This window comes from Salmo salar, chromosome 03 (assembly GCF_965601325.2).
Source record: "Salmo salar chromosome 03, fSalSal1, whole genome shotgun sequence".
Taxonomy (NCBI): Eukaryota; Metazoa; Chordata; class Actinopteri; order Salmoniformes; family Salmonidae; genus Salmo; species Salmo salar.
In genome coordinates this window covers 4,837,501-4,862,412 of record NC_138293.1, presented here as the reverse complement: position 1 = coordinate 4,862,412, position 24,912 = coordinate 4,837,501, and the positions used below count along the sequence as shown (strand labels likewise).

At 44.8% G+C, this 24,912-nt stretch overlaps 1 protein-coding gene across 16 annotated transcripts in view; it reads left to right on the top strand.

Moving 5' to 3' along the window:
• The window catches only part of LOC106596732 (band 4.1-like protein 3), a 91,607-nt gene that overhangs the window by 8,565 nt on the left and 58,130 nt on the right, over positions 1–24,912 (top strand). For 15 of the 16 annotated variants that reach the window (XM_082973207.1, XM_082973204.1, XM_082973209.1 and 12 more), the window contains exons 2-5: positions 2,256–2,413; positions 8,465–8,605; positions 19,782–19,886; positions 20,884–20,926. In XM_082973207.1, the coding sequence (XP_082829333.1) occupies positions 2,267–2,413; positions 8,465–8,605; positions 19,782–19,886; positions 20,884–20,926 (436 nt within the window). In that variant the 5' untranslated portion in view covers positions 2,256–2,266. Of the gene's footprint in view, positions 1–2,255; positions 2,414–8,464; positions 8,606–19,781; positions 19,887–20,314; positions 20,361–20,883; positions 20,927–24,912 lie in introns of those variants that run through there. The other variant, XM_082973211.1, reaches the window with a different exon arrangement.

The following is a 24,912-nucleotide window of genomic DNA, read 5'->3' as shown; positions in this document are numbered from 1 at the left end:
TCCTGGCAGGTTTGTCCATTATTAGTGCTAGTCTGTTACTCTATTCATGCACCGAGTTTATTTAAGTTTTTTTTACCTTTTATTTAACTAGGCAAGTCAGTTAAGACCTGTTATGGACAGGAGTTCTGCTAGCGGAACCCCTCGCCAACAGCCAATGTAATAGCAGGGCGCGAAATACAAAACAGCAAAAATCTCATATTTCAATTTTCTCAAACATACAACTATTATACACCATTTTAAAGATAAGATTCTCCTTAATCCAACCACAGTGTCCGATTTCAAAAAGGCTTTACGGCGAAAGCAAAACATTAGATTATGTTAGGACATCAACTTCACAAGAAAAACCACATAGCCATTTTCCAAGCAAGGAGAGGCATCACAAAAACCAGAAATACAGCTAAAATGAATCACTAACCTTTGATGATCTTCATCAGACGGCACTCATAGGACTTCATGTTACACAATACATGTATGTTTTGTTAGATAAAGTTCATATTTATATCCAAAAAAACCCATTTTACATTGGCGCGTGATGTTCAGAAAATGTATTGCCACCCATAACTTCCGGTGAATGAGCACATCAAGTTACAGAAATACTCATCATAAACGTTGATAAACTTTAAAACAGTTATTGAAAGAATTATAGATACAGCGGTTGCATTAAGGAGAAGTGTGTCAGATTTTAAAATAGCTTTACGGCGAAAGCATATTTTTCAATATTCTGAGTACAGTGCTCAGCCATCAAAGCAAGCTATACAGTTACACACCAAGTTCTGGAGTCAACTAAAATCAGAATTAGTATTATAAATCTTCCCTTACCTTTGCTGATCTTTGTTGGAATGCACTCCCAGGACTCCCACTTCCACAAGAAATGTTCTTTTTGTTCGAAATACTCCATATTTATGTCCAAATACCTCCTTTTGTTCGCGCGTTCAGATCACTATCCAAAGGCAAAATGCGCGCGCGTAAAACCAGAGACAAAAACTCAAAAAGTTCCATTACCATTCTTAGAAACATGTCAAACGATGTTTACAATCAATCCTTAGGGTCTTTTTAACATAAATCTTCGATAATATTCCAACCGGACAATCGCGTATTCATTACAGAAGAAAAGGAATGAGCGGCGCGCCAGCGAACCACTCACTGGTCCCAGGCAGTCCACTGATAGACTGAGCTCCTATTCTCTGCCCAGTAACAGGAGACGCATGAAACAAGTTTCTAAAGGCTGTTGACAGCCAATGGAAGCCTTAGGAAGTGCAATGTGACCCCACAGACATTGTAGTTTCGATAGGGATTAGAAAGAAAAACTACAAGCCTCAGATTTCCCACTTCCTGGTTGGATTTTTCTCAGGTTTTTGCCTGCCATATGAGTTCTGTTATACTCACAGACATCACTCAAACAGCTTTAGAAACTTCAGAGTGTTTTCTATCCAAATCGACTAATAAAATGCAAATATTTGACTCTGGGCCCGAGTAGCAGGCAGTTTACTCTGGGCACGCTTTTCATCCGAACGTGAAAATACTGCCACCTATCCCTCTTATTTACAATGACGGCCTAGGAACAGTGGGTTAACTGCCTTGTTCAGTGGCAGAACGACAGATGTGTACCTTGTCAGCTCGGGGATTTGAACTTGTAACCTTTCGGTTACTAGTCCAACGCTCTAAACACTAGGCTACCTGCCGCCCCTCCACTCTAACCACTAGGCCACCATGCCGCCCCAGTGCAAGCGACTTCAATTACTAATTTCTCTGAACCGGAAAAAAAATAAAAATAATATTCACAGGGAATACATTACATAGTATGGAGAAGCAATATTCCAATCCGCAGCATCATACTACTTAGAGAACTTATACTTTATGCTGGTTGTTGGGGTGGGATTGGCATGACGGGGTCCTTGGGTAGCTTTTTATTTTGGGGGGGTGGGATTCCTCATGTCTTACTCGTTGATAGGAAATAGTTTAGTCCAAATCGGATGTTGAGTACTATATTTATTGAATATTATATGAATCCTATAAATTAAAATGGCCAATTTGGGTACTATTAATTAGCCTACTTTCTCAGAGAAGATTTTATTTCAACAAAATAATGTTTCAGGAATGACAATCTTACCTGTTTCTAACTACAAAAACAATTTCAGAACAATCTGATCAATCACGGCTGGATGAAATGACATGACTCATCTAAATCCTCTCTTCCTCCTCCTATCTCTGTCTTTCTTTCTCTTCCTCCTCATCCTCCTTTCTCTCTGTTCCAGTGTGATTCGCCATGACGACTGAATCAGGAGCAGACTCTGAGCCTAAGCAGGAGAAAGGAGGGAAGGAGAAAGGAGGGAAGGAGAAAAAGGAGAAGGCGAAGGCAGCAGAACACTTCCCAGCCGCCGCTGGACACAGCACACCTGCCAGGAATAACCAGGTGAGACATCGTAGCTACTGATTTATTAATTCACCTGACAGTACAGTGTATTAGGGGGGTTACAGTGCTGAGCAGGGCGTTTACAGTCTCCTGACAGTACAGTATATTAGGGGGGTTACAGTGCTGAGCAGGGCGTTTACAGTCTCCTGACAGTACAGTATATTAGGGGGGTTACAGTGCTGAGCAGGTCGTTTACAGTCTCCTGACAGTACAGTATATTAGGGGGGTTACAGTGCTGAGCAGGTCGTTTACAGTCTCCTGACAGTACAGTATATTAGGGGGGTTACAGTGCTGAGCAGGGCATTTACAGTCTCCTGACAGTACAGTATATTAGGGGGGTTACAGTGCTGAGCAGGGCATTTACAGTCTCCTGACAGTACAGTATATTAGGGGGTTACAGCTAGCTGCCGGTGCTGAGGAGTCCCGTAGCTAGCTGCCGGTGCTGAGGAGTCCCGTAGCTAGCTGCCGGTGCTGAGGAGTCCCGTAGCTAGCTGCCGGTGCTGAGGAGTCCCGTAGCTAGCTGCCGGTGCTGAGGAGTCCCGTAGCTAGCTGCCGGTGCTGAGGAGTCCCGTAGCTAGCTGCCGGTGCTGAGGAGTCCCGTAGCTAGCTGCCGGTGCTGAGGAGTCCCGTAGCTAGCTGCCGGTGCTGAGGAGTCCCGTAGCTAGCTGCCGGTGCTGAGGAGTCCCGTTGCTAGCTGCCGGTGCTGAGGAGTCCCGTAGCTAGCTGCCGGTGCTGAGGAGTCCCGTAGCTAGCTGCCGGTGCTGAGGAGTCCCGTAGCTAGCTGCCGGTGCTGAGGAGTCCCGTTGCTAGCTGCCGGTGCTGAGGAGTCCCGTAGCTAGCTGCCGGTGCTGAGCATTACCCACATTGTAGGTTCTTCTTTTTGTTTGTTTTTTAAACAACTAATTGATCGAAGTCGGATCAATTATTTGAATTTCATTCAATTCTGAGGTTTTCTGTGAGCTCAATGTGCGCATTGCGTAGTTTCTCTAGAGATGAATCGGATCCAGCAGGCCAATATTCTACACAGTTTAGCGCAGAAGACATGGTAATTAACTACAATGACCATAATCCATAGCGTGCCTCGTAAAAATAGTGATTTTGTCCGACAGCAGCTCTTTAGCGATGAGATGACTTGGAATGAAATATGAAATGAAATAATAAAGTAATCTAATAAAACAAACATTTTAATAAAGTGAATAAATGATGGTTAATAAAGTTAATAAAGCATCATCGGACTATTTATTCATTGTTTTATTCTGTGTTACAAATCGAACCGAAACCGAACTGACGCCAAGAAGCACGAATGGCTCAGTCCTAGTTGCAGCATAGCTACTAATCACTGAACAGTGACAGGGTACAGAGCGTTCACGACAGGTTGACCCGTTAGGAGTTTTCAACACCGATACCGATTTATTGGAGGACCCCAAAAAAAGCCGATACCGACCAATCAGCAGATCTGTCTGTCTGTCTGTCTGTCTGTCTGTCTGTCTGTCTGTCTGTCTGTCTGTCTGTCTGTCTGTCTGTCTGTAATAATGACAATTACAACAATACTGAATGAACACTTTTATTTAAACTTAGTATAATATAAAAATCAATTTAGTCTCAAATAAATAATGAAACATGTTCAATTTGGTTTAAATAATGCAAAAACAAAGTGTTGGAGAAGAAAGTAAAAGTGCAATATGTGCCATGTAAGAAAGCTAACGTTTAAGTTCCTTGCTCAGAACATGAGAACATATGAAAGCTGGTGGTTCCTTTTAACATGAGTCTTCAATATTCCCAGGTAAGAAGTTTTAGGTTGTAGTTATTATAGTAATTATAGGACTATTTCTCTCTATACCATTTGTATTTCATATACCTTTGACTATTGGATGTTCTTATAGGCACTTTAGTATTGCCAGCCTAATCTCAGGAGTTGATAGGCTTGAAGTCATAAACAGCGCTGTGCATCAAGCATTGCGAAAAGCAACAAGCATTGCGAAGAGCTGCTGGCAAACGAAGTAAAGTGCTGTTTGAATGAATGCTTACGAGCCTGCTGCTGCCTACCACCGCTCAGTCAGACTGCTCTATCAAATATCAAATCATAGACTTAATTATAATATTATAAACACAGAAATACGAGCCATAGGTCATTAATATAGTCAAATCCGGAAACTATAATTTCGAAAACAAAAAAGTTTTTTCTTTCAGTGAAATCCGGAACTGTTCCGTATTTTATCTAACGGGTGGCATCCATAAGTCTAAATATTGCTGTTAGCCAGGAGGAAGGAGTGTATTGATCTAGCCAGGAGGAAGGAGTGTCTATTGAGCTAGCCAGGAGGAATCCATTCGATAGCCAGAAAGTAAGTGTCTCGAATCCAAAGTAGCCTGCCTTTGAGCAGCACATCCATTTGAAAGTAAAATATCTTGGAGTCAAACTACCTTTTTTCTTCTCACAAAGCCACTCAGAAGTCAGTAGTGCCTTGTCAGTATTTGTATTTATTATGGATCCCCATTAGTTCCTGTCAAGACAGCAGCTACTCTTCCTGGGGTTTATTATGGATCCCCATTAGTTCCTGCCCAAGGCAGCAGCTACTCTTCCTGGGGTTTATTATGGATCCCCATTAGTTCCTGCCAAGGCAGCAGCTACTCTTCCTGGGGTTTATTATGGATCCCCATTAGTTCCTGCCAAGGCAGCAGCTACTCTTCCTGGGGTCCAGAAAAATTAAGGCAGTTTATAACATTTTACAGTACAAAATGTGTGTGTAATCATGTGTCTGTGCCAATGTTTGTTTTGCTTCACAGTCCCCGCTGTTCCATAAGGTCTTTTTTTTTTTTATCCGTTTTTTAAATCTAATTTTTCTGCTTGCGTCAGTTACCTGATGTGGAATAGAGTTCCATGTAGTCATGGCTCTATGTAGTACTGTCTGCCTCCCATAGTCTGTTCTGAACTTGGGGACTGTGAAGAGACCTCTGGTGGCATGTCTTGTGGGGTATGGATGGGTGTCTGAGCTGTGTGCCAGTAGTTTAAACAGACCTCTGGTGGCATGTCTTGTGGGGTATGGATGGGTGTCCAAGCTGTGTGCCAGTAGTTTAAACAGACCTCTGGTGGCATGTCTTGTGGAGTATGGATGGGTGTCTGAGCTGAGTGCCAGTAGTTCAAAACAGACAGCTCGGTGCATTCAACATGTCAATACCTCTCATAAATACAAGTAGTGATGAAGTCAATCTCTCTTCCACTTTGAGCCAGGAGAGATTGACATGCATATTATTAATATTATCTCTCTGTGTACATCCAAGAGCCAGCCGTGCTGCCCTGTTCTGAACCCATTGCAATTTTCCTAAGTCCTTCTTTGTGGCACCTGACCACACTACTGAACAGTAGTCCAGGTGTGACAAAACTAGAGTCTGTAGGACCTGCCTTGTTGATAGTGCTGTTAAGAAGGTAGAAACTAGGGCCTGTAGGACATGCCTTGTTGATAGTGTTGTTAAGAAGGTAGAAACTAGGGCCTGTAGGACCAGCCTTGTTGATAGTGTTGTTAAGGCAGAGCAGACCTTTATTGTGGACAGACTTCTCCCCATCTTAGCTACTGTTGCATCAATATGTTTCGACCATGATAGTTTATAATCCAGGGCTACTCCAAGCAGTTTAGTCACCTCAACTTGCTCAATTTCCACATGATTTAATTATTTATGATTTGTCCCAAATACAATGCTTTTAGTTTTAGAAATATTTAGGACTAACTTATTCCTTCCCACCTATTCTGTAACTAACAGCAGCTCTTTGCAACACTTAAGTCATTTCAGTCGCTGTTGTAGCTGACATGTATAGTGTTGAGTCATCTGCATACATAGACGCACTGGCTTTACTCAAAATCAGTGGCATGTCATTTGTAAAGATTGAAAAAGGTAAGGGGCCTAGACAGCTGCCCTGGGGAATTCCTGATTCAACCTGGATTTTGTTGTAGAGGCTTCCATTAAAGAACACCCTCCGTGTTCTGTTAGACAGGTAACTCTTTATCCACAATATGGTGTAAAGCCATAACACATACGCTTTTTCAGCAGCAGACTATGATCAATAATGTCAAAAGCTGCACTGACGTCTAACAAAACAGCCCCCACAGTCTTTTTATCAATTATTTCTCTCAGACAATCTTCAGTCATTTGTGTAAGTGTTGTGCTTATCGAATGTCCTTCCCTATAAGCGTGCTGAAATTCTGTTGTAAATTTGTTTACTGTAAAACAAATTGTGAGTTGGAAGTGCCTTGTCAGTGAGGTGGAAAATTCGATTTTCTTGCGAGGACAAGAAAACTAAGAAAAGTCATTTTTTTGGGGGGGATAGAACTGATAAAACATTGTCATAGTGGATTATTTTCCTCTGCCTGTTTAATGACTAAACACTGTCATTCTGTTTCTTATCTGCCATTGACATACCAACAACACGTACTAAACAGACACTTACTCACCTAGCTACTTTAACCTCTTACATCTAGACGTTCCGTTCAAGCGGAACACCTGCTCCAATATCCAATGATGGGCGTGGCGCGAAATACAAATTCCTCTAAAATCCGAAAACTTCCATTTTTCAAACATATGACTATTTTACAGCATTTTAAAGACAAGACTCTCGTTAATCTAACCACACTGTCCGATTTCAAAAAGGCTTTACAGCGAAAGCGAAACATTAGATTGTCAGCAGAGTACCCAGCCAGAAATAATCAGACTACCCATTTTTCAAGCTAGCATATAATGTCACAAAAAACAAAACCACAGCTAAATGCAGCACTAACCTTTGATGATCTTCATCAGATGACAACCCTAGGACATTATGTTATACAATGCATGCATGTTTTGTTCAATCAAGTTCATATTTATATCAAAAAACAGCTTTTTTACATTAGCATGTGACGTTCAGAACTAGCATACCCCCCGCAAACCTCCGGTGAATTTACTAAATTACTCACGATAAACGTTCACAAAAAACATAATTATTTTAAGAATTATAGATACAGAACTCCTCTATGCACTCGATATGTCCGATTTTAAAATAGCTTTTTGGTGAAAGCACATTTTACAATATTCTCAGTAGATAGCCCGGCATCACAGGGCTAGCTATTTAGACACCGACCAAGTTTAGCACTCACCAAAGTCAGATGTACTATTAGAAAAGTTTGATTACCTTTGATGTTCTTCGTCAGAATGCACTCCCAGGACTGCTACTTCAATAACAAATGTTGGTTTGGTCCAAAATAATCCATCGTTATATCCGAATAGCGGCGTTTTGTTCGTGCATTCCAGACACTATCCGAATGGTAAATAAGGGTCGCGCGCATGGCGCATTTCGTGACAAAAGATTTCTAAATATTCCATTACCGTACTTCGAAGCATGTCAACCGCTGTTTAAAATCAATTTTTATGCCATTTTTCTCGTAAAAAAGCGATAATATTCCGACCGGGAATCTGAGTTTCGGTAAATAGAGGGAAAAACAGAAAGACGGGGGCGGCCAGTGCACGCGCCTAAGCCCACTGTCCCCTGATCGGCCACTTGACAAACGCGATAATGTGTTTCAGCCAGGGCTTTGAATTACGTCATTCAGCTTTTTCCCGGGCTCTGAGAGCCTATGGAAGCCGTTGGAAGTGTCACGTAACAGCAGAGATCCTTTGTAATGGATAAAGATAATCAAGAAGGGAAAGAAATGGTCAGACAGGGTACTTCCTGAACAGAATCTTCTCATGTTTTGGCCTGCCAAATGAGTTCTGTTATACTCACAGACACCATTAAAACAGTTTTAGAAACTTTGGAGTGTTTTCTATCCAAAGCTAATAATTATATGCATATTCTAGTTTCTGGGCAGGAGTAATAATCAGATTAAATCGGGTACGTTTTTTTATCCAGCCGTGAAAATACTGCCCCCTAGCCATAACAGGTTAAGATGGATGCGCTAATAACTAATGGATACATTCTGGATAAGAGCGACTGCTAAATGACGAAAATGTACACGTAAAATGTAGACAACTGGCTCCTAACGAAGCCTCAATCAACTAAACCCTGTCGGTGTTTCCTTTCTCTAGTTTGAGGAGGACCTGTCGTCAACCAGGTCGTCAACCAGTCGCCTGTCAATCAAGTCTCCACTGAGGGGAGTGAAGAAGCTGAAGAACATGCAGTGTAAAATCACCCTGCTAGATGGCTCTGACTACACCATGACGGTGGATGTAAGTACAGGGGGGATGAGGAAGAGGAGGAGGAAGAGGAGGGTATGAGGGAGGAGGTTGCTTCTATCTGCCATCTGTCCAGGGCGGATGTGATTGGACGAAATTCTAATAGCTAATTTCAGATTTGATCTCTCTCTCTCTCTCTCTCTCTCTCTCTCTCTCTCTCTCTCTCTAATTAGATAGATAAGATGTATGAAATTACTTTTCTGCCATCAAATTCCAGAGAAACTATCATCTCCTAATGGTATACAGTAACAGCAACTTAGCTTCCAGTTCTGTCAGATTTGATTTAGTTTAGAGTGTGTGTGTGTGTGTGTGTGTGTGTGTGTGTGTGTGTGTGTGTGTGTGTGTGTGTGTGTGTGTGTAGACAGACAGGGAGAAGATTCAACATGCCAAGGACTCAACGTTCCTTCCACCCAAACAAACACCCAAATCTCCTTTAGCCAGATAGAGGATAGAGCCCCATTGGGGGGGGGGGGGGGGGGGGGGTAGATTAGCCCTATGTTTGGGTGGGGGCTTTGGAACAGGAGAGGTTTAGGAACGGTTGTGTGTTTATGGCTGTGGGTTGAAAAGGATCAGTGTCGTACCACTCATTGTTCTCTGTGTGAGTCACTCCCAGTCCTACTGTACCCTCCTGCTGTGGACGGCCAGCACTTCTGAACAACGTCTAATCTGGATGGGGTTTAGACGTACAGGGATTGGTGTATGAGCTAGTTTGGGGGTCGTTTGGGGGTCGTTTGCAGAAACTTTGGGGTGATTATTTTTTTTTACATTTTAGGAACTATACCGTTTGTTTTCTCGCTTAATATTGAGTTATACCCCGACTGATACAGTCATTTATATTGAGTTATACCCCGACTGATACAGTCCACACAGAACAGTTATTGGATGTTGAGGGAAGGTGTGTGAGAGAGAGAGAGAGAGAATGACTACAGGAGCCCAGCCTTCCAATCAAAGAGACCAACTGGTACCATGTTTACACTGTGATGCATTGTACAACAAGACGTCGTAGTCAGAACACAATCAGAATGATTGAGAGCTGTTTGACACAGGGAAGACGTTTATATGACTCGGTGCGGTGTGGTCTGTGGTCATGTATTAGTGTATCTGCCTCCCCTGCATGAGAGAAGACCGTGAGGAGGGGAGAGAGCCTCCCGAGGGATCTCCCTGGGTTACCTCATCTGTTTACAGATTTATAGTACCCCCTGCTGGTTAAAGCCAGCAGCATATTACACAGGCTAGCTGGTTACAGGCTGGTTAAAGCCAGCAGCATATTACACAGGCTAGCTGGTTACAGGCTGGTTAAAGCTAGCAGCATATTACACAGGCTAGCTGGTTACAGGCTGGTTAAAGCCAGCAGCATATTACACAGGCTAGCTGGTTACAGGCTGGTTAAAGCTAGCAGCATATTACACAGGCTAGCTGGTTAAAGCTAGCAGCATATTACACAGAGACAGGCTAGCTGGTTACAGGCTGGTTAAAGCCAGCAGCATATTACACAGGCTAGCTGGTTACAGGCTGGTTAAAGCTAGCAGCATATTACACAGGCTAGCTGGTTACAGGCTGGTTAAAGCTAGCAGCATATTACACAGGCTAGCTGGTTACAGGCTGGTTAAAGCTAGCAGCATATTACACAGGCTAGCTGGTTACAGGCTGGTTAAAGCCAGCAGCATATGACACAGGCTAGCTGGTTACAGGCTGGTTAAAGCTAGCAGCATATTACACAGGCTAGCTGGTTACAGGCTGGTTAAAGCCAGCAGCATATTACACAGGCTAGCTGGTTACAGGCTGGTTAAAGCTAGCAGCATATTACACAGGCTAGCTGGTTACAGGCTGGTTAAAGCCAGCAGCATATTACACAGGCTAGCTGGTTACAGGCTGGTTAAAGCCAGCAGCATATTACACAGGCTAGCTGGTTACAGGCTGGTTAAAGCTAGCAGCATATTACACAGACACAGGCTAGCTGGTTACAGGCTGGTTAAAGCTAGCAGCATATTACACAGGCTAGCTGGTTAAAGCTAGCAGCATATTACACAGACAGGCTAGCTGGTTACAGGCTGGTTAAAGCTAGCAGCATATTACACAGGCTAGCTGGTTAAAGCTAGCAGCATATTACACAGAGACAGGCTAGCTGGTTACAGGCTGGTTAAAGCCAGCAGCATATTACACAGGCTAGCTGGTTACAGGCTGGTTAAAGCTAGCAGCATATTACACAGACACAGGCTAGCTGGTTACAGGCTGGTTAAAGCTAGCAGCATATTACACAGGCTAGCTGGTTAAAGCTAGCAGCATATTACACAGACACAGGCTAGCTGGTTGCAGGCTGGTTAAAGCTAGCAGCATATTACACAGGCTAGCTGGTTACAGGCTGGTTAAAGCTAGCAGCATATTACACAGGCTAGCTGGTTAAAGCCAGCAGCATATTACACAGGCTAGCTGGTTAAAGCCAGCAGTATATTACACAGGCTAGCTGGTTACAGGCTGGTTAAAGCTAGCAGCATATTACACAGGCTAGCTGGTTAAAGCTAGCAGTATATTACACAGGCTAGCTGGTTACAGGCTGGTCAAAGCCAGCAGCATATTACACAGGCTAGCTGGTTACAGGCTGGTTAAAGCCAGCAGCATATTACACAGGCTAGCTGGTTACAGGCTGGTTAAAGCTAGTAGCATATTACACAGACACAGGCTAGCTGGTTACAGGCTGGTTAAAGCCAGCAGCATATTACACAGGCTAGCTGGTTACAGGCTGGTTACAGGCTGGTTAAAGCTAGCAGCATATTACACAGGCTGGCTGGTTAAAGCCAGCAGCATATTACACAGGCTAGCTGGTTACAGGCTGGTTAAAGCTAGCAGCATATTACACAGGCTAGCTGGTTACAGGCTGGTTAAAGCCAGCAGCATATTACACAGGCTAGCTGGTTACAGGCTGGTTAAAGCTAGCAGCATATTACACATTGAGAACATTGAGGTTAAAGGAAGATACTGAGTTCATTGTAGTGAGTCTGTTTTATCTCATTCCCCTTACTGTAGGAAGAAGACAAGTTGAGTACTGACAGATTCTCTGTCTCGCTGTCTCTCTCTCTTTCTCTGTCTCTGTCTCTCTTTCTCTCTCTCTCTCTTTCTCACTCTCTCTCCCTCCCTCTGTCTCACTCTCTCTTTCTGTCTCACTCACTCTCTCTTTCTGTCTCACTCACTCACTCTCTCTGTCTCACTCTCTCTTTCTGTCTCACTCTCTCTCTCTGTCTCACTCTCTCTCTCTGTCTCACTCACTCTCTCTGTCTCACTCACTCTCTCTGTCTCACTCACTCTCTCTGTCTCACTCACTCTCTCTGTCTCACTCACTCTTTCTCTCACTCTCTCTTTCTGTCTCACTCACTCTCTCTGTCTCACTCACTCTCTCTGTCTCACTCTCTCTCTCTGTCTCACTCACTCTCTCCCTCTGTCTCACTCACTCTCTCCCTCTGTCTCACTCACTCTCTCCCTCTGTCTCACTCACTCTCTCCCTCTGTCTCACTCACTCTCTCCCTCTGTCTCACTCACTCTCTCCCTCTGTCTCACTCACTCTCTCCCTCTGTCTCACTCACTCTCTCCCTCTCTCACTCACTCTCTCCCTCTCTCTCACTCACTCTCTCTGTCTCACACTCTCTCTCTCTCTCTCTCTCTCTCACTCTCTCTCTCTCTCTCTCTCACTCACCCCCTGTGGGAAAAATGTATTCACTGCGATCTTCCTTCAAGTCTGAGGGAAGAATCATTCGTTTGCCTTGTAGCTCGACCTTTAAAAAGAAAATCTAGTTTACCCTACGACTAAGGCCTGAAACATGCTGCTGTTTTGGTCTTGTTGTTATTAAGAAGAGTCATCGAGGGGTTGGTGTAGTTAAGTGTTATATATATATATATATAACGGTTGATCTCTATTTTATTAACGCCTCCACCTTAGCTTAGTGGCTGTTTTCTTTTAATATGAGCTCTAATCTCATTATTAATAAACTCTGGTTTTCGTAGAACCTTTAAGAACAGCCATAGTTACTACGGGGGGGGGGGGTCAGTTTGATGCAGGGCCTAAGTACAGTTATAATACATGAGTGCAGAATCATGTACCGGACGGTTCATAGGGCAGAATCAGGTACGTACCGGACGGTTCATAGGGCAGAATCAGGTACGTACCGGACGGTTCATAGGGCAGAATCAGGTACGTACCGGACGGTTCATAGGGCAGAATCAGGTACGTACCGGACGGTTCATAGGGCAGAATCAGGTACCGGACGGTTCATAGGGCAGAATCAGGTACCGGACGGTTCATAGGGCAGAATCAGGTACCGGACGGTTCATAGGGCAGAATCAGGTACCGGACGGTTCATAGGGCAGAATCAGGTACGTACCGGACGGTTCATAGGGCAGAATCAGGTACCGGACGGTTCATAGGGCAGAATCAGGTACCGGACGGTTCATAGGGCAGAATCAGGTACGTACCGGACGGTTCATAGGGCAGAATCAGGTACCGGACGGTTCATAGGGCAGAATCAGGTACCGGACGGTTCATAGGGCAGAATCAGGTACTGGACGGTTCATAGGGCAGAATCAGGTACCGGACGGTTCATAGGGCAGAATCAGGTACCGGATGGTTCATAGGGCAGAATCAGGTACCGGACGGTTCATATTTGTCTTGAAAAATAACACCATCCTCAATGTAGTGTCACCAGTGGAGCTGTGCTGGTGTGACTGTGCTGGTGTGACTGTCTGATTGTGCTGGGTTGATGTTGTGCTGGTGGGACATCGCTCTGTGTTAACTGCTGGAGATGTTGTTCCTGCTGGTTTTGAAGTGTCTGTCGAAGCATCTTTTAATAGGCTTGAGAATCACACACAAGCCTCTCAGATGGAACTGGTAACCTCAGGGTGCCAGTGCTCTGTGGGAGTGGAGGGGGGAGGGGGCAGGGAGGTGGTAACAGCAACCTAAATATATCCCCAGGGACTCGGAGGGAGTTTGACTGGAAGCTAGCCAGACTGCTTAGCTACAGCCTGCTGTGAAGGAGGAGGAGGAGGTAGATAACACACAGAGAGAGAGGAGGAGGTAGATAACACACAGAGAGAGAGGAGGAGGTAGATAACACACAGAGAGAGAGGAGGAGGTAGATAACACACAGAGAGAGAGGAGGAGGTAGATAACACACAGAGAGAGAGGAGGAGGTAGATAACACACAGAGAGAGAGGAGGAGGTAGATAACACACAGAGAGAGAGGAGGAGGTAGATAACACACAGAGAGAGAGGAGGAGGTAGATAACACACAGAGAGAGAGGAGGAGGTAGATAACACACAGAGAGAGAGGAGGAGGTAGATAACACACAGAGAGAGAGGAGGAGGTAGATAACACACAGAGAGAGAGGAGGAGGTAGATAACACACAGAGAGAGAGGAGGAGGTAGATAACACACAGAGAGAGAGGAGGAGGTAGATAACACACAGAGAGAGAGGAGGAGGTAGATAACACACAGAGAGAGAGGAGGAGGAGGAGGTAGATGACACACAGAGAGAGAGGAGGAGGAGGAGGTAGATAACACACAGAGAAGAGGAGGAGGAGGAGGTAGATGACACACAGAGAGGAGGAGGAGGAGGAGGTAGATGACACACAGAGAGGAGGAGGAGGAGGTAGATGACACACAGAGAGGAGGAGGAGGTAGATAACACACAGAGAAAAGGAGGAGGTAGATAACACACAGAGAAAAGGAGGAGGTAGATAACACACAGAGAGGAGGAGGTAGATGACACACAGAGAGAGGAGGAGGAGGTAGATGACACACAGAGAGAGGAGGAGGAGGTAGATGACACACAGAGAGAGGAGGAGGAGGTAGATGACACACAGAGAGAGAGGAGGAGGTAGATAACACACAGAGAGAGGAGGAGGAGGTAGATAACACACAGAGAGAGGAGGAGGAGGTAGATAACACACAGAGAGAGGAGGAGGAGGTAGATAACACACAGAGAGAGGAGGAGGAGGTAGATAACACACAGAGAGAGGAGGAGGAGGTAGATAACACAGAGAGAGAGGAGGAGGAGGTAGATAACACACAGAGAGAGGAGGAGGAGGAGGAGGTAGATAACACACACACACAGAGAGAGGAGGAGGAGGAGGAGGAGGTAGATAACACACACACACAGAGAGAGGAGGAGGAGGTAGATAACACAGAGAGAGAGGAGGAGGAGGAGGAGGTAGATAACACACAGAGAGAGGAGGAGGAGGAGGTAGATAACACACAGAGAGAGGAGGAGGAGGTAGATAACACACAGAGAGAGGAGGAGGAGGTAGATAACACACAGAGAGAGGAGGAGGAGGTAGATAACACACACAGAGAGAGGAGGAGGAGGAGGTAGATAACACACACAGAGAGAGGAGGTAGATAACACACAGAGAGAGGAGGAGGAGGAGGAGGTAGATAACGCACAGAGAGAGAGGAGGAGGAGGAGGAGGAGGTAGATAACGTACAGAGAGAGAGAGAGGAGGAGGAGGAGGAGGTAGATAACACACACACAGAGAGAGGAGGAGGAGGAGGAGGTAGATAACACACACACAGAGAGAGGAGGAGGAGGTAGATAACACACAGAGAGAGGAGGAGGAGGAGGAGGTAGATAACGCACAGAGAGAGAGGAGGAGGAGGAGGAGGTAGATAACGCACAGAGAGAGAGAGAGGAGGAGGAGGTAGATAACACACGCACAGAGAGAGAGAGAGGAGGAGGAGGTAGATAACACACACACAGAGAGAGGAGGAGGAGGAGGAGGTAGATAACACACAGAGAGAGGAGGAGGAGGAGGAGGTAGATAACACACAGAGAGGAGGAGGAGGTAGATAACACACACAGAGAGAGGAGGAGGAGGAGGAGGTAGATAACACACAGAGAGAGAGAGGAGGCGGAGGTAGATAACACACAGAGAGAGGAGGTAGATAACACACAGAGAGAGGAGGTGGAGGTAGATAACACACAGAGAGGAGGAGGTAGATAACACACAGAGAGAGGAGGAGGAGGAGGAGGAGGAGGAGGTAGATAACACACACAGAGAGAGAGGAGGAGGAGGAGGAGGAGGTAGATAACGCACAGAGAGAGAGAGAGGAGGAGGAGGAGGTAGATAACACACACAGAGAGAGGAGGAGGAGGAGGTAGATAACACACACAGAGAGAGAGGAGGTAGATAACACACAGAGAGGAGGAGGTAGATAACACACAGAGAGAGGAGGTGGAGGTAGATAACACACAGAGAGGAGGAGGTAGATAACACACAGAGAGAGGAGGAGGAGGAGGAGGAGGTAGATAACACACACAGAGAGAGAGGAGGAGGAGGAGGAGGTAGATAACGCACAGAGAGAGAGAGAGGAGGAGGAGGAGGAGGTAGATAACACACAGAGAGAGAAGGAGGAGGTAGATAACACACACAGAGAGGGGAGGAGGAGGAGGAGGAGGAGGTAGATAACACACACACAGAGAGAGGAGGAGGAGGAGGAGGTAGATAACACACAGAGAGAGGAGGAGGAGGAGGAGGTAGATAACACACAGAGAGGAGGAGGAGGTAGATAACACACACAGAGAGAGGAGGAGGAGGAGGAGGTAGATAACACACAGAGAGAGAGGAGGAGGAGGAGGAGGTAGATAACACACAGAGAGGGGGAGGTAGATAACACACAGAGAGAGGAGGTAGATAACACACAGAGAGAGGAGGTGGAGGTAGATAACACACAGAGAGGAGGAGGAGGAGGTAGATAACACACAGAGAGAGGAGGAGGAGGAGGAGGAGGTAGATAACACACAGAGAGAGAGGAGGAGGAGGAGGTAGATAACGCACAGAGAGAGAGAGAGGAGGAGGAGGAGGAGGAGGAGGTAGATAACGCACAGAGAGAGAGGAGGAGGAGGTAGATAACACACAGAGAGGAGGAGGAGGAGGTAGATAACACACAGAGAGGAGGAGGAGGAGGTAGATAACACACAGAGAGGAGGAGGTAGATAACACACACAGAGAGAGGAGGAGGTAGATAACACACAGAGAGGAGGAGGAGGTACATAACACACAGAGAGGAGGAGGTACATAACACACACAGAGAGAGGAGGAGGAGGTAGATAACACACACAGAGAGAGGAGGAGGAGGAGGAGGAGGTAGATAACACACAGAGAGAGGAGGAGGAGGAGGTCGATAACACACAGAGAGAGAGGAGGAGGTAGATAACACACAGAGAGGAGGAGGAGGTACATAACACACAGAGAGGAGGAGGAGGAGGAGGAGGTACATTACACACACAGAGAGAGGAGGAGGAGGAGGTAGATAACACACAGAGAGAGGAGGAGGAGGAGGTAGATAACACACAGAGAGAGGAGGAGGAGGAGGTAGATAACACACAGAGAGAGGAGGAGGAGGAGGTAGATAACACACAGAGAGAGGAGTAGGAGGAGGTAGATAACACACAGAGAGAGAGGAGGAGGTAGATAACACACAGAGAGGAGGAGGAGGAGGTAGATAACACACAGAGAGGAGGAGGAGGAGGTAGATAACACACAGAGAGAGAGGAGGAGGTAGATAACACACACAGAGAGAGGAGGAGGAGGTAGATAACACACAGAGAGAGGAGGTGGAGGAGGTAGATAACACACAGAGAGAGGAGGAGGAGGTGGAGGAGGTAGATAACACACACAGAGAGAGAGGAGGAGGAAGAGGTAGATAACACACAGAGAGAGGAGGAGGAGGAGGAGGAGGTAGATAACACACAGAGAGAGAGAGGGGGAGGAGGTAGATGACACACAGAGAGGAGGAGGAGGAGGAGGAGGTAGATAACACAGAGAGAGAGGAGGAGATGTCAGAACAGCAGAAGAGAGATGACAGAGGGGGATGGATGTCAGAACAGCAGGGAGGAAGTCAGTGACAGGCTGTCTACATAATCTTTCCCCTCTGCTCTTTGGTCAATTAACCACAGTCTGTTCATCCCTGTTAGCTGCGCTGTACTGTTGTTCGCTGAAGAACACATAGTCATTGTCAATGAAGGGAATCGTTCACAAACATCGGCCCATTCTAAGATCCGATGATAGTGTCGGTAATGTGTTTTCAGACCTTCCCTTGGTCGTATTCTCACGGGGCAGAAATCTCAGAGATCAATCGGTCAACTCTGATTTACCACCCCAAGATATTCCTGAACACAACTTCTATTTGCGCCCCCTACTGGATGGAAACTGTAAGTGTAATGGCTGAGCTCAATGCAATGGCCCTTATAAATGTAGATCCTTCAAACACCCACAAACAGGGAAACAGATCCCAATCAAAGGTGTTATCATGTGCAACTCCAAGGCAGTTATTTATCTTAGAACTTGTCCTTGTGGTAAAAATGATGTGGGTAAAACAAAGGGTGAATTAAAAGTATGAATCTCAGAGCATCGTAGCGCCATTAGGTGGTAATACTCGACTTACCCAGTTGGGGCCCACTTTTTGGAAGCAAACCACTCGATTTCGTCTCTACGTTATATCAGCATCGAACACGTCACCCTCCCTAGGAGAGGAGAACCTCGTCTCTACGTTATATCGGCATCGAACACCTCACCCTCCCTAGGAGAGGAGAACCTCGTCTCTACGTTATATCGGCATCGAACACGTCACCCTCCCTAGGAGAGGAGAACCTCGTCTCTACGTTATATCGGCATCGAACACCTCACCCTCCCTAGGAGAGGGGGTGACCTTGATAATTGATTGTTAAAACGAGAGGCTGCCTGGATCTTTAACTTAAAGACCCTCGCTCCCTTCGGTCTCAACATAGACTTTGATCTGAAGCCATTCTTGTGATTATTGTGATTTTGCTATTGTAATTGTTTGTAAGCTTGTGTCGTCTAAAATGAATCTATGATCGTATGCTATCCATTATTTTTTTTTTTTTGTATGCTGTTCTTTGTATGCCATTTTAATATTTGAGAATTAACTAATGATATTAGGCTACACTTGGCTATGATTACAGGCACCCTGTGTGTCTTCTGACACTATATAAATGAGTCATCTGTCAGTGTTTGTGATGGTACCCTGATGAAGACAGCTTGTCTGTCGAAACGTTGGATATGAACATTTTTGCATCTGAGCTCCTAGTGTGCTGCTCTCCTTTTATTTTCAAGTCATCAGTGTCAAAACTCCCTTTTTAACCACAAATCACGTTTTTATTTTTCAAGTAAGATCAACTAGAGACAACCAGATCTCATGGTCTGACTTCGGTATTCAACGCTTGTCCGTAAACGTCAAGTTTTGACAGGTAGTCCTTTGCTGCAGTTGAATGACCGAACCACACTAGTGGCTTCATGCGGGGAATGTTATTCATATTTTTCATAATTGATAAACGTTTTTATTAAATTTTTTTAACACACAGAAAATCCGATGTTTCTTTGTCAAACGGTTTAGTTATATTTCAGTCTTCTGTGATGTATATTAAGTGTAATATTCAGATGCAAACTCAAAATATAATACATTTCTACTGTATATCTGACGTGGTACAGGTGTAGACTCTTGTTTCAAAGTAGATTTTGTTTAAGACTGTCAAGAAACACTCTTGACTGTGATTTACCCCACTGCAGTAATATAAGTATAGGCATTCATTCCAAAAGGTTTATGGTAAATAAAAATAAATTAAGTGCCAGCCTAGCACTGGGATTGAACCTGCGATCCTCGGAGCTGGAGTTCGCTCCTTTACGCCCGTCCGCAGTTCCCTAGCAAGCCGCAAGACTATGCTAAGAGTGATCACCGTTGCCCCTTGTGGCCGGTATTGAAGTCACCCCCCCGCCCCCCCCCCCCCCCCCCCGACGTCCTGGGGACCTGGACGAACGTCGAATACTGCGTTAGATCTGGTGTGACCTCGCTGTATTGGGCATACATTCCTAGTTATATGCTAGTGTACCAGACATGAGTCTGGCTCATGATCTCGTGATGAGGTTGCCCTGGGGGAATTTCCTCATGATCTCGTGATGAGGTTGCCCTGGGGGAATATCACCGTGGTTTAATGGATGACGTTGTTTTTCTCCCGTGGGGGACCCGGGTTCAGAGCCCAACCCTGACATTAGTGTGCACTGTGGACAATGGAACATGAAGTCAGCCACAGCCTCCCTGTATTGTTCTCTCCAGTAGTGTTGAACTCTGACCCCTGTTCAATAACTGCTCTGTGTGTGTCTCACCAGAAACGAGCCAGAGGCCAGCTGCTGTTTGCCAAGGTGTGTGACCATCTGAACCTGCTGGAGACGGACTACTTTGGCATCACGTACCGAGACGTGGAGAACCAGAAGGTAGAGGAAGAGACTCGTCAAAGATGTCTGTCTGTTTTGTCTGCCTGTCTGTTCTCTGTCTGTTGTCTGCCTGTCTGTTGTCTGCCTGTCTGTTGTCTGCCTGTCTGTTGTCTGCCTGTCTGTCTGTTGTCTCTCTGTCTGTTCTCTGTCTGCCTGTCTGTTCTCTGTTCTCTGTCTGTCTGCCTGTCTGTTCTCTGTCTGTCTGCCTGTCTGTCTGTCTGTTGTCTCCCTGTCTGTCTCCCTGTCTGTCTGTCTGTCTGTCTGTCTGTCTGTCTGTCTGTCTGTCTGTCTGTCTGTCTGTCTGTCTGTCTGTCTGTCTGTCTGTCTGCCTGTCTGTCTGTCTGTTGTCTCCCTGTCTGTTGTCTCCCTGTCTGTTCTCTGCCTGTCTGTTCTCTGCCTGTCTGTTCCCTGCCTGTCTGTTCTCTGTCTGCCTGTCTGTCTGGTATCATGTACCGTGACGTGGAGAACCAGAAGGTAGAGGAAGAGTATTATAACCAGGGCCCTTTTTATGTATTAAGCATTACAAAGGAGGAGTGTTGATCTAGTATAAATGTTGGGTTCCCGCGTGGAGCATCGGTCTAAGGCACTGCATCTCAGTGCTAGAGGCGTATCCACGGGCTGCATCACAAACGACCGTGATTTGGGAGTCCCATAAGGCGGCGCACAAATGGCCCAGCGTCATCCGGGTTTGTCCGGTGTAGGCCGTCATTGTAAATAAGAATTTATTCTTAACTGACTTGCCAAGTTAAATAAAGGTTAAATCATTTTTATTTTTAATTTTTTTATTATAAATACTGAAACTTGGTGGAGGACATTGTCCTAGATAAACACACCTAGTCTGAGATGTTTGTGGATACCGGCCCTGGTGTTGACAGACTGATAACAGAATCCTTCTCAGGGCAGTGGTAATGGGTCAGGCTCTGTTAATAACTGGATACATGGTCATTCATTGATTTTATTAATATATCGTTACTAATTTGCCTCTCTCTCTCTCCAGAACTGGCTGGACCCTAACAAGGAACTGAAGAAGCAGATAAGGAGTGAGTTGCAGTGTGTTTATAGGGCACTACACCACACTATACTACACTATACTACACCACACTATACTACACCACACTACACTATACTACACTATGCTACACTACACTATACTACACTATACTACACTATGCTACACTATACTACGCCCTACTGCACTACACAACACTATACTACACCACACTACACTATACTACACCACACTACACTACGCCCTACTGCACTACACTATGCTACACTCTACTACACTACACCCTACTACACTATGCTACACTATACTACACCACACTATACTACACTACACTGTACTGCACTACGCCCTACTGCACTACACTATACTACACTATGCTACACTAAGCCCTACTATACTACACTATACTACACTATGCTACACTACCCTACACCACACTACACAATACTACACTATGATACACTATGCTACACTATACTACACTATGCTACACTACCCTACACCACACTAAACAATACTACACTATGCTACACTATGCTACACTACGCCCTACTGCACTACACTCTACTGCACTATACTACACTATGCTACACTATACTACACTATGCTACACTACGCCCTACTGCACTACACTCTACTGCACTATACTACACTATGCTACACTATACTACACTATGCTACACTATGCTACACTACGCCCTACTACACTATACTATACTACACCGCACTACACTCTACTACACAATGCTACACTATGCTATACTATGCTACACTACGCCCTACTACACTATGCTATACTACACCACACTACACTATACTACACTCTACTACACTACACCCTACTACACTATACTACGCCCTACTGCACTACACCCTGCTACGCTATACTACGCCCTACTGCACTACACCACACTACACTATACTGCACTACACTACACTCTACTGCACTACACTCTACTGCACTACACTATGCTACACTATGCTACATGACACTACACTCTACTGCACTACACTCTACTGCACTACACTCTACTGCACTACACTATGCTACACTATGCTACATGACACTACACTCTACTGCACTACACCATGCTACACTATACTGCATGACACTACACTCTACTGCACTACACTATGCTGCACGACACTATGCTACACTACACTATACTACACCACACTCTACAACACTATGCTACACTACACTATACTACACCACACTCTACTACACTATGCTACACTACACTATACTGCATGACACTACACTCTACCGTACTACACTCTACTGCACTACATGGTGCTGCACTACACAGCAATATACTGCACTATTCTACACGGCACCGCACTACACTCTACTGCACTACATGGTGCTGCACTACACAGCAATATACTGCACTGTGATATACTACACTCTACTGCACTACACTATACTGCACTATACTACACAATACTACACGGCACCGCACTACACGATAATACACTATACAACAACATTCTGCACTGCGATATACTACACCACACTATACTACACAATGCCACACTATACTGCACTATGCTACACTATACTACACTATACTACACCACACTACACTATACTACACTACGCCCTACTGCACTACACTATGCTACACTCTACTACACTACACCCTACTACACTATGCTACACTATACTACACTATACTACACCACACTATACTACACTGTACTGCACTACGCCCTACTATACTACACTATACTACACTATGCTACACTACCCTACACCACACTACACAATACTACACTATGCTACACTATACTACACTATGCTACACTATACGACACTATGCTACACTATGCCCTACTGCACTACACTCTACTGCACTATACTACACTATGCTACACTATACTACACTATGCTACACTATGCTACACTACGCCCTACTACACTATGCTACACTATACTATACTACACCACGCTACACTCTACTACACTATGCTACACTATGCTATACTATGCTACACTACGCCCTACTACACTATGCTATACTACACTACACTATACTACACTCTACTACACTACACCCTACTACACTATACTACGCCCTACTGCACTACACCCTGCTACGCTATACTACGCCCTACTGCACTACACCACACTACACTATACTGCACTACACTACACTCTACTGCACTACACTCTACTGCACTACACTATGCTACACTATGCTACATGACACTACACTCTACTGCACTACACTCTACTGCACTACACTCTACTGCACTACACTATGCTACACTATGCTACATGACACTACACTCTACTGCACTACACTATGCTACACTATACTGCATGACACTACACTCTACTGCACTACACTATGCTACACTACACTATACTACACCACACTCTACAACACTATGCTACACTACACTATACTACACCACACTCTACTACACTATGCTACACTACACTATACTACACCACACTCTACTACACCATGCTACACTACACTATGCCCTACTACACTATACTATACTATACTACACTATACTGCATGACACTACACTCTACCGTACTACACTCTACTGCACTACATGGTGCTGCACTACACAGCAATATACTGCACTGTGATGTACTACACTCTACTGCACTACACTATACTGCACTATGCTACACTATACTGCACTATACTACACGGCACCGCACTACACTCTACTGCACTACATGGTGCTGCACTACACAGCAATATACTGCACTGTGATATACTACACTCTACTGCACTACACTATACTGCACTATACTACACAATACTACACGGCACCGCACTACACGATAATACACTATACAACAACATTCTGCACTGCGATATACTACACCACACTATACTACACAATGCCACACTATACTGCACTATGCTACACTATACTACACTATACTTCACTATACTGCACTATGATACACTATACTGTACCACGCTACACTATACTGCACTATACTACACTATGCTACGCTATACTATACTATACTGCAGTACACTATACTGCACAACACTACACGGTACTGCACTATACGACAATATACTGCACTGTGCTAGACTCTACTAGACTCTACTATAGACTCTACTATACTATACAGCACTACACTCTAAGGGACTACACTCTACTACACTACACTATACTTTACTATACTACACTATACTGCACTACACTCTACTATACTACACTATACTGCACTACACTCTGCTGCACTACAATATACTGCACTACACTCTACTCTACACCACTACATTCTACTATACTACACTATACACCACTACACTCTACTATACTACAATATACTGCACTGTGCTAGACTCTACTATACACCACTCTACTGCACTACACTCTACTGCACTACACTACTGCACTACACTCTACTATACTACACTATACTGCACTACACTCTACTATACTACACTCTACTGCACTACACTACTGCACTACACTCTAATATACTACACTCTACTGCACTACACTCTACTGCACTACACTCTACTATACTACACTATACTGCACTACACTCTACTATACTACACTCTACTGCACTACACTCTACTACGCACTGCACTTTACTGCACCCTACCCAAAAGTCTATACCACACTATACTATACTGCACAACACCAAACTACACTATACTATAGTCTATGCTACACTATACTGCACCATACTTCACAACACTATACTACAGTCTATACTACACTATACTATAGTCTATGCTACACTATACTGCACCATACTTCACAGCACTATACTACAGTCTATACTACACTATACTATAGTCTATGCTACACAACACAACGCTATAATCTGTACTACATGACAATAGTCTATACTACACTATACTTTACCGCACCACACTATACTACACTCTATACTGCACTATACTATAATGTGCTGCACTATAGTTTATACTACACTATACTATAGTCTATACTACACTATACAACACTATACAATAGGATATACTATACAGCACTATCCTATACTACACTATACTATAT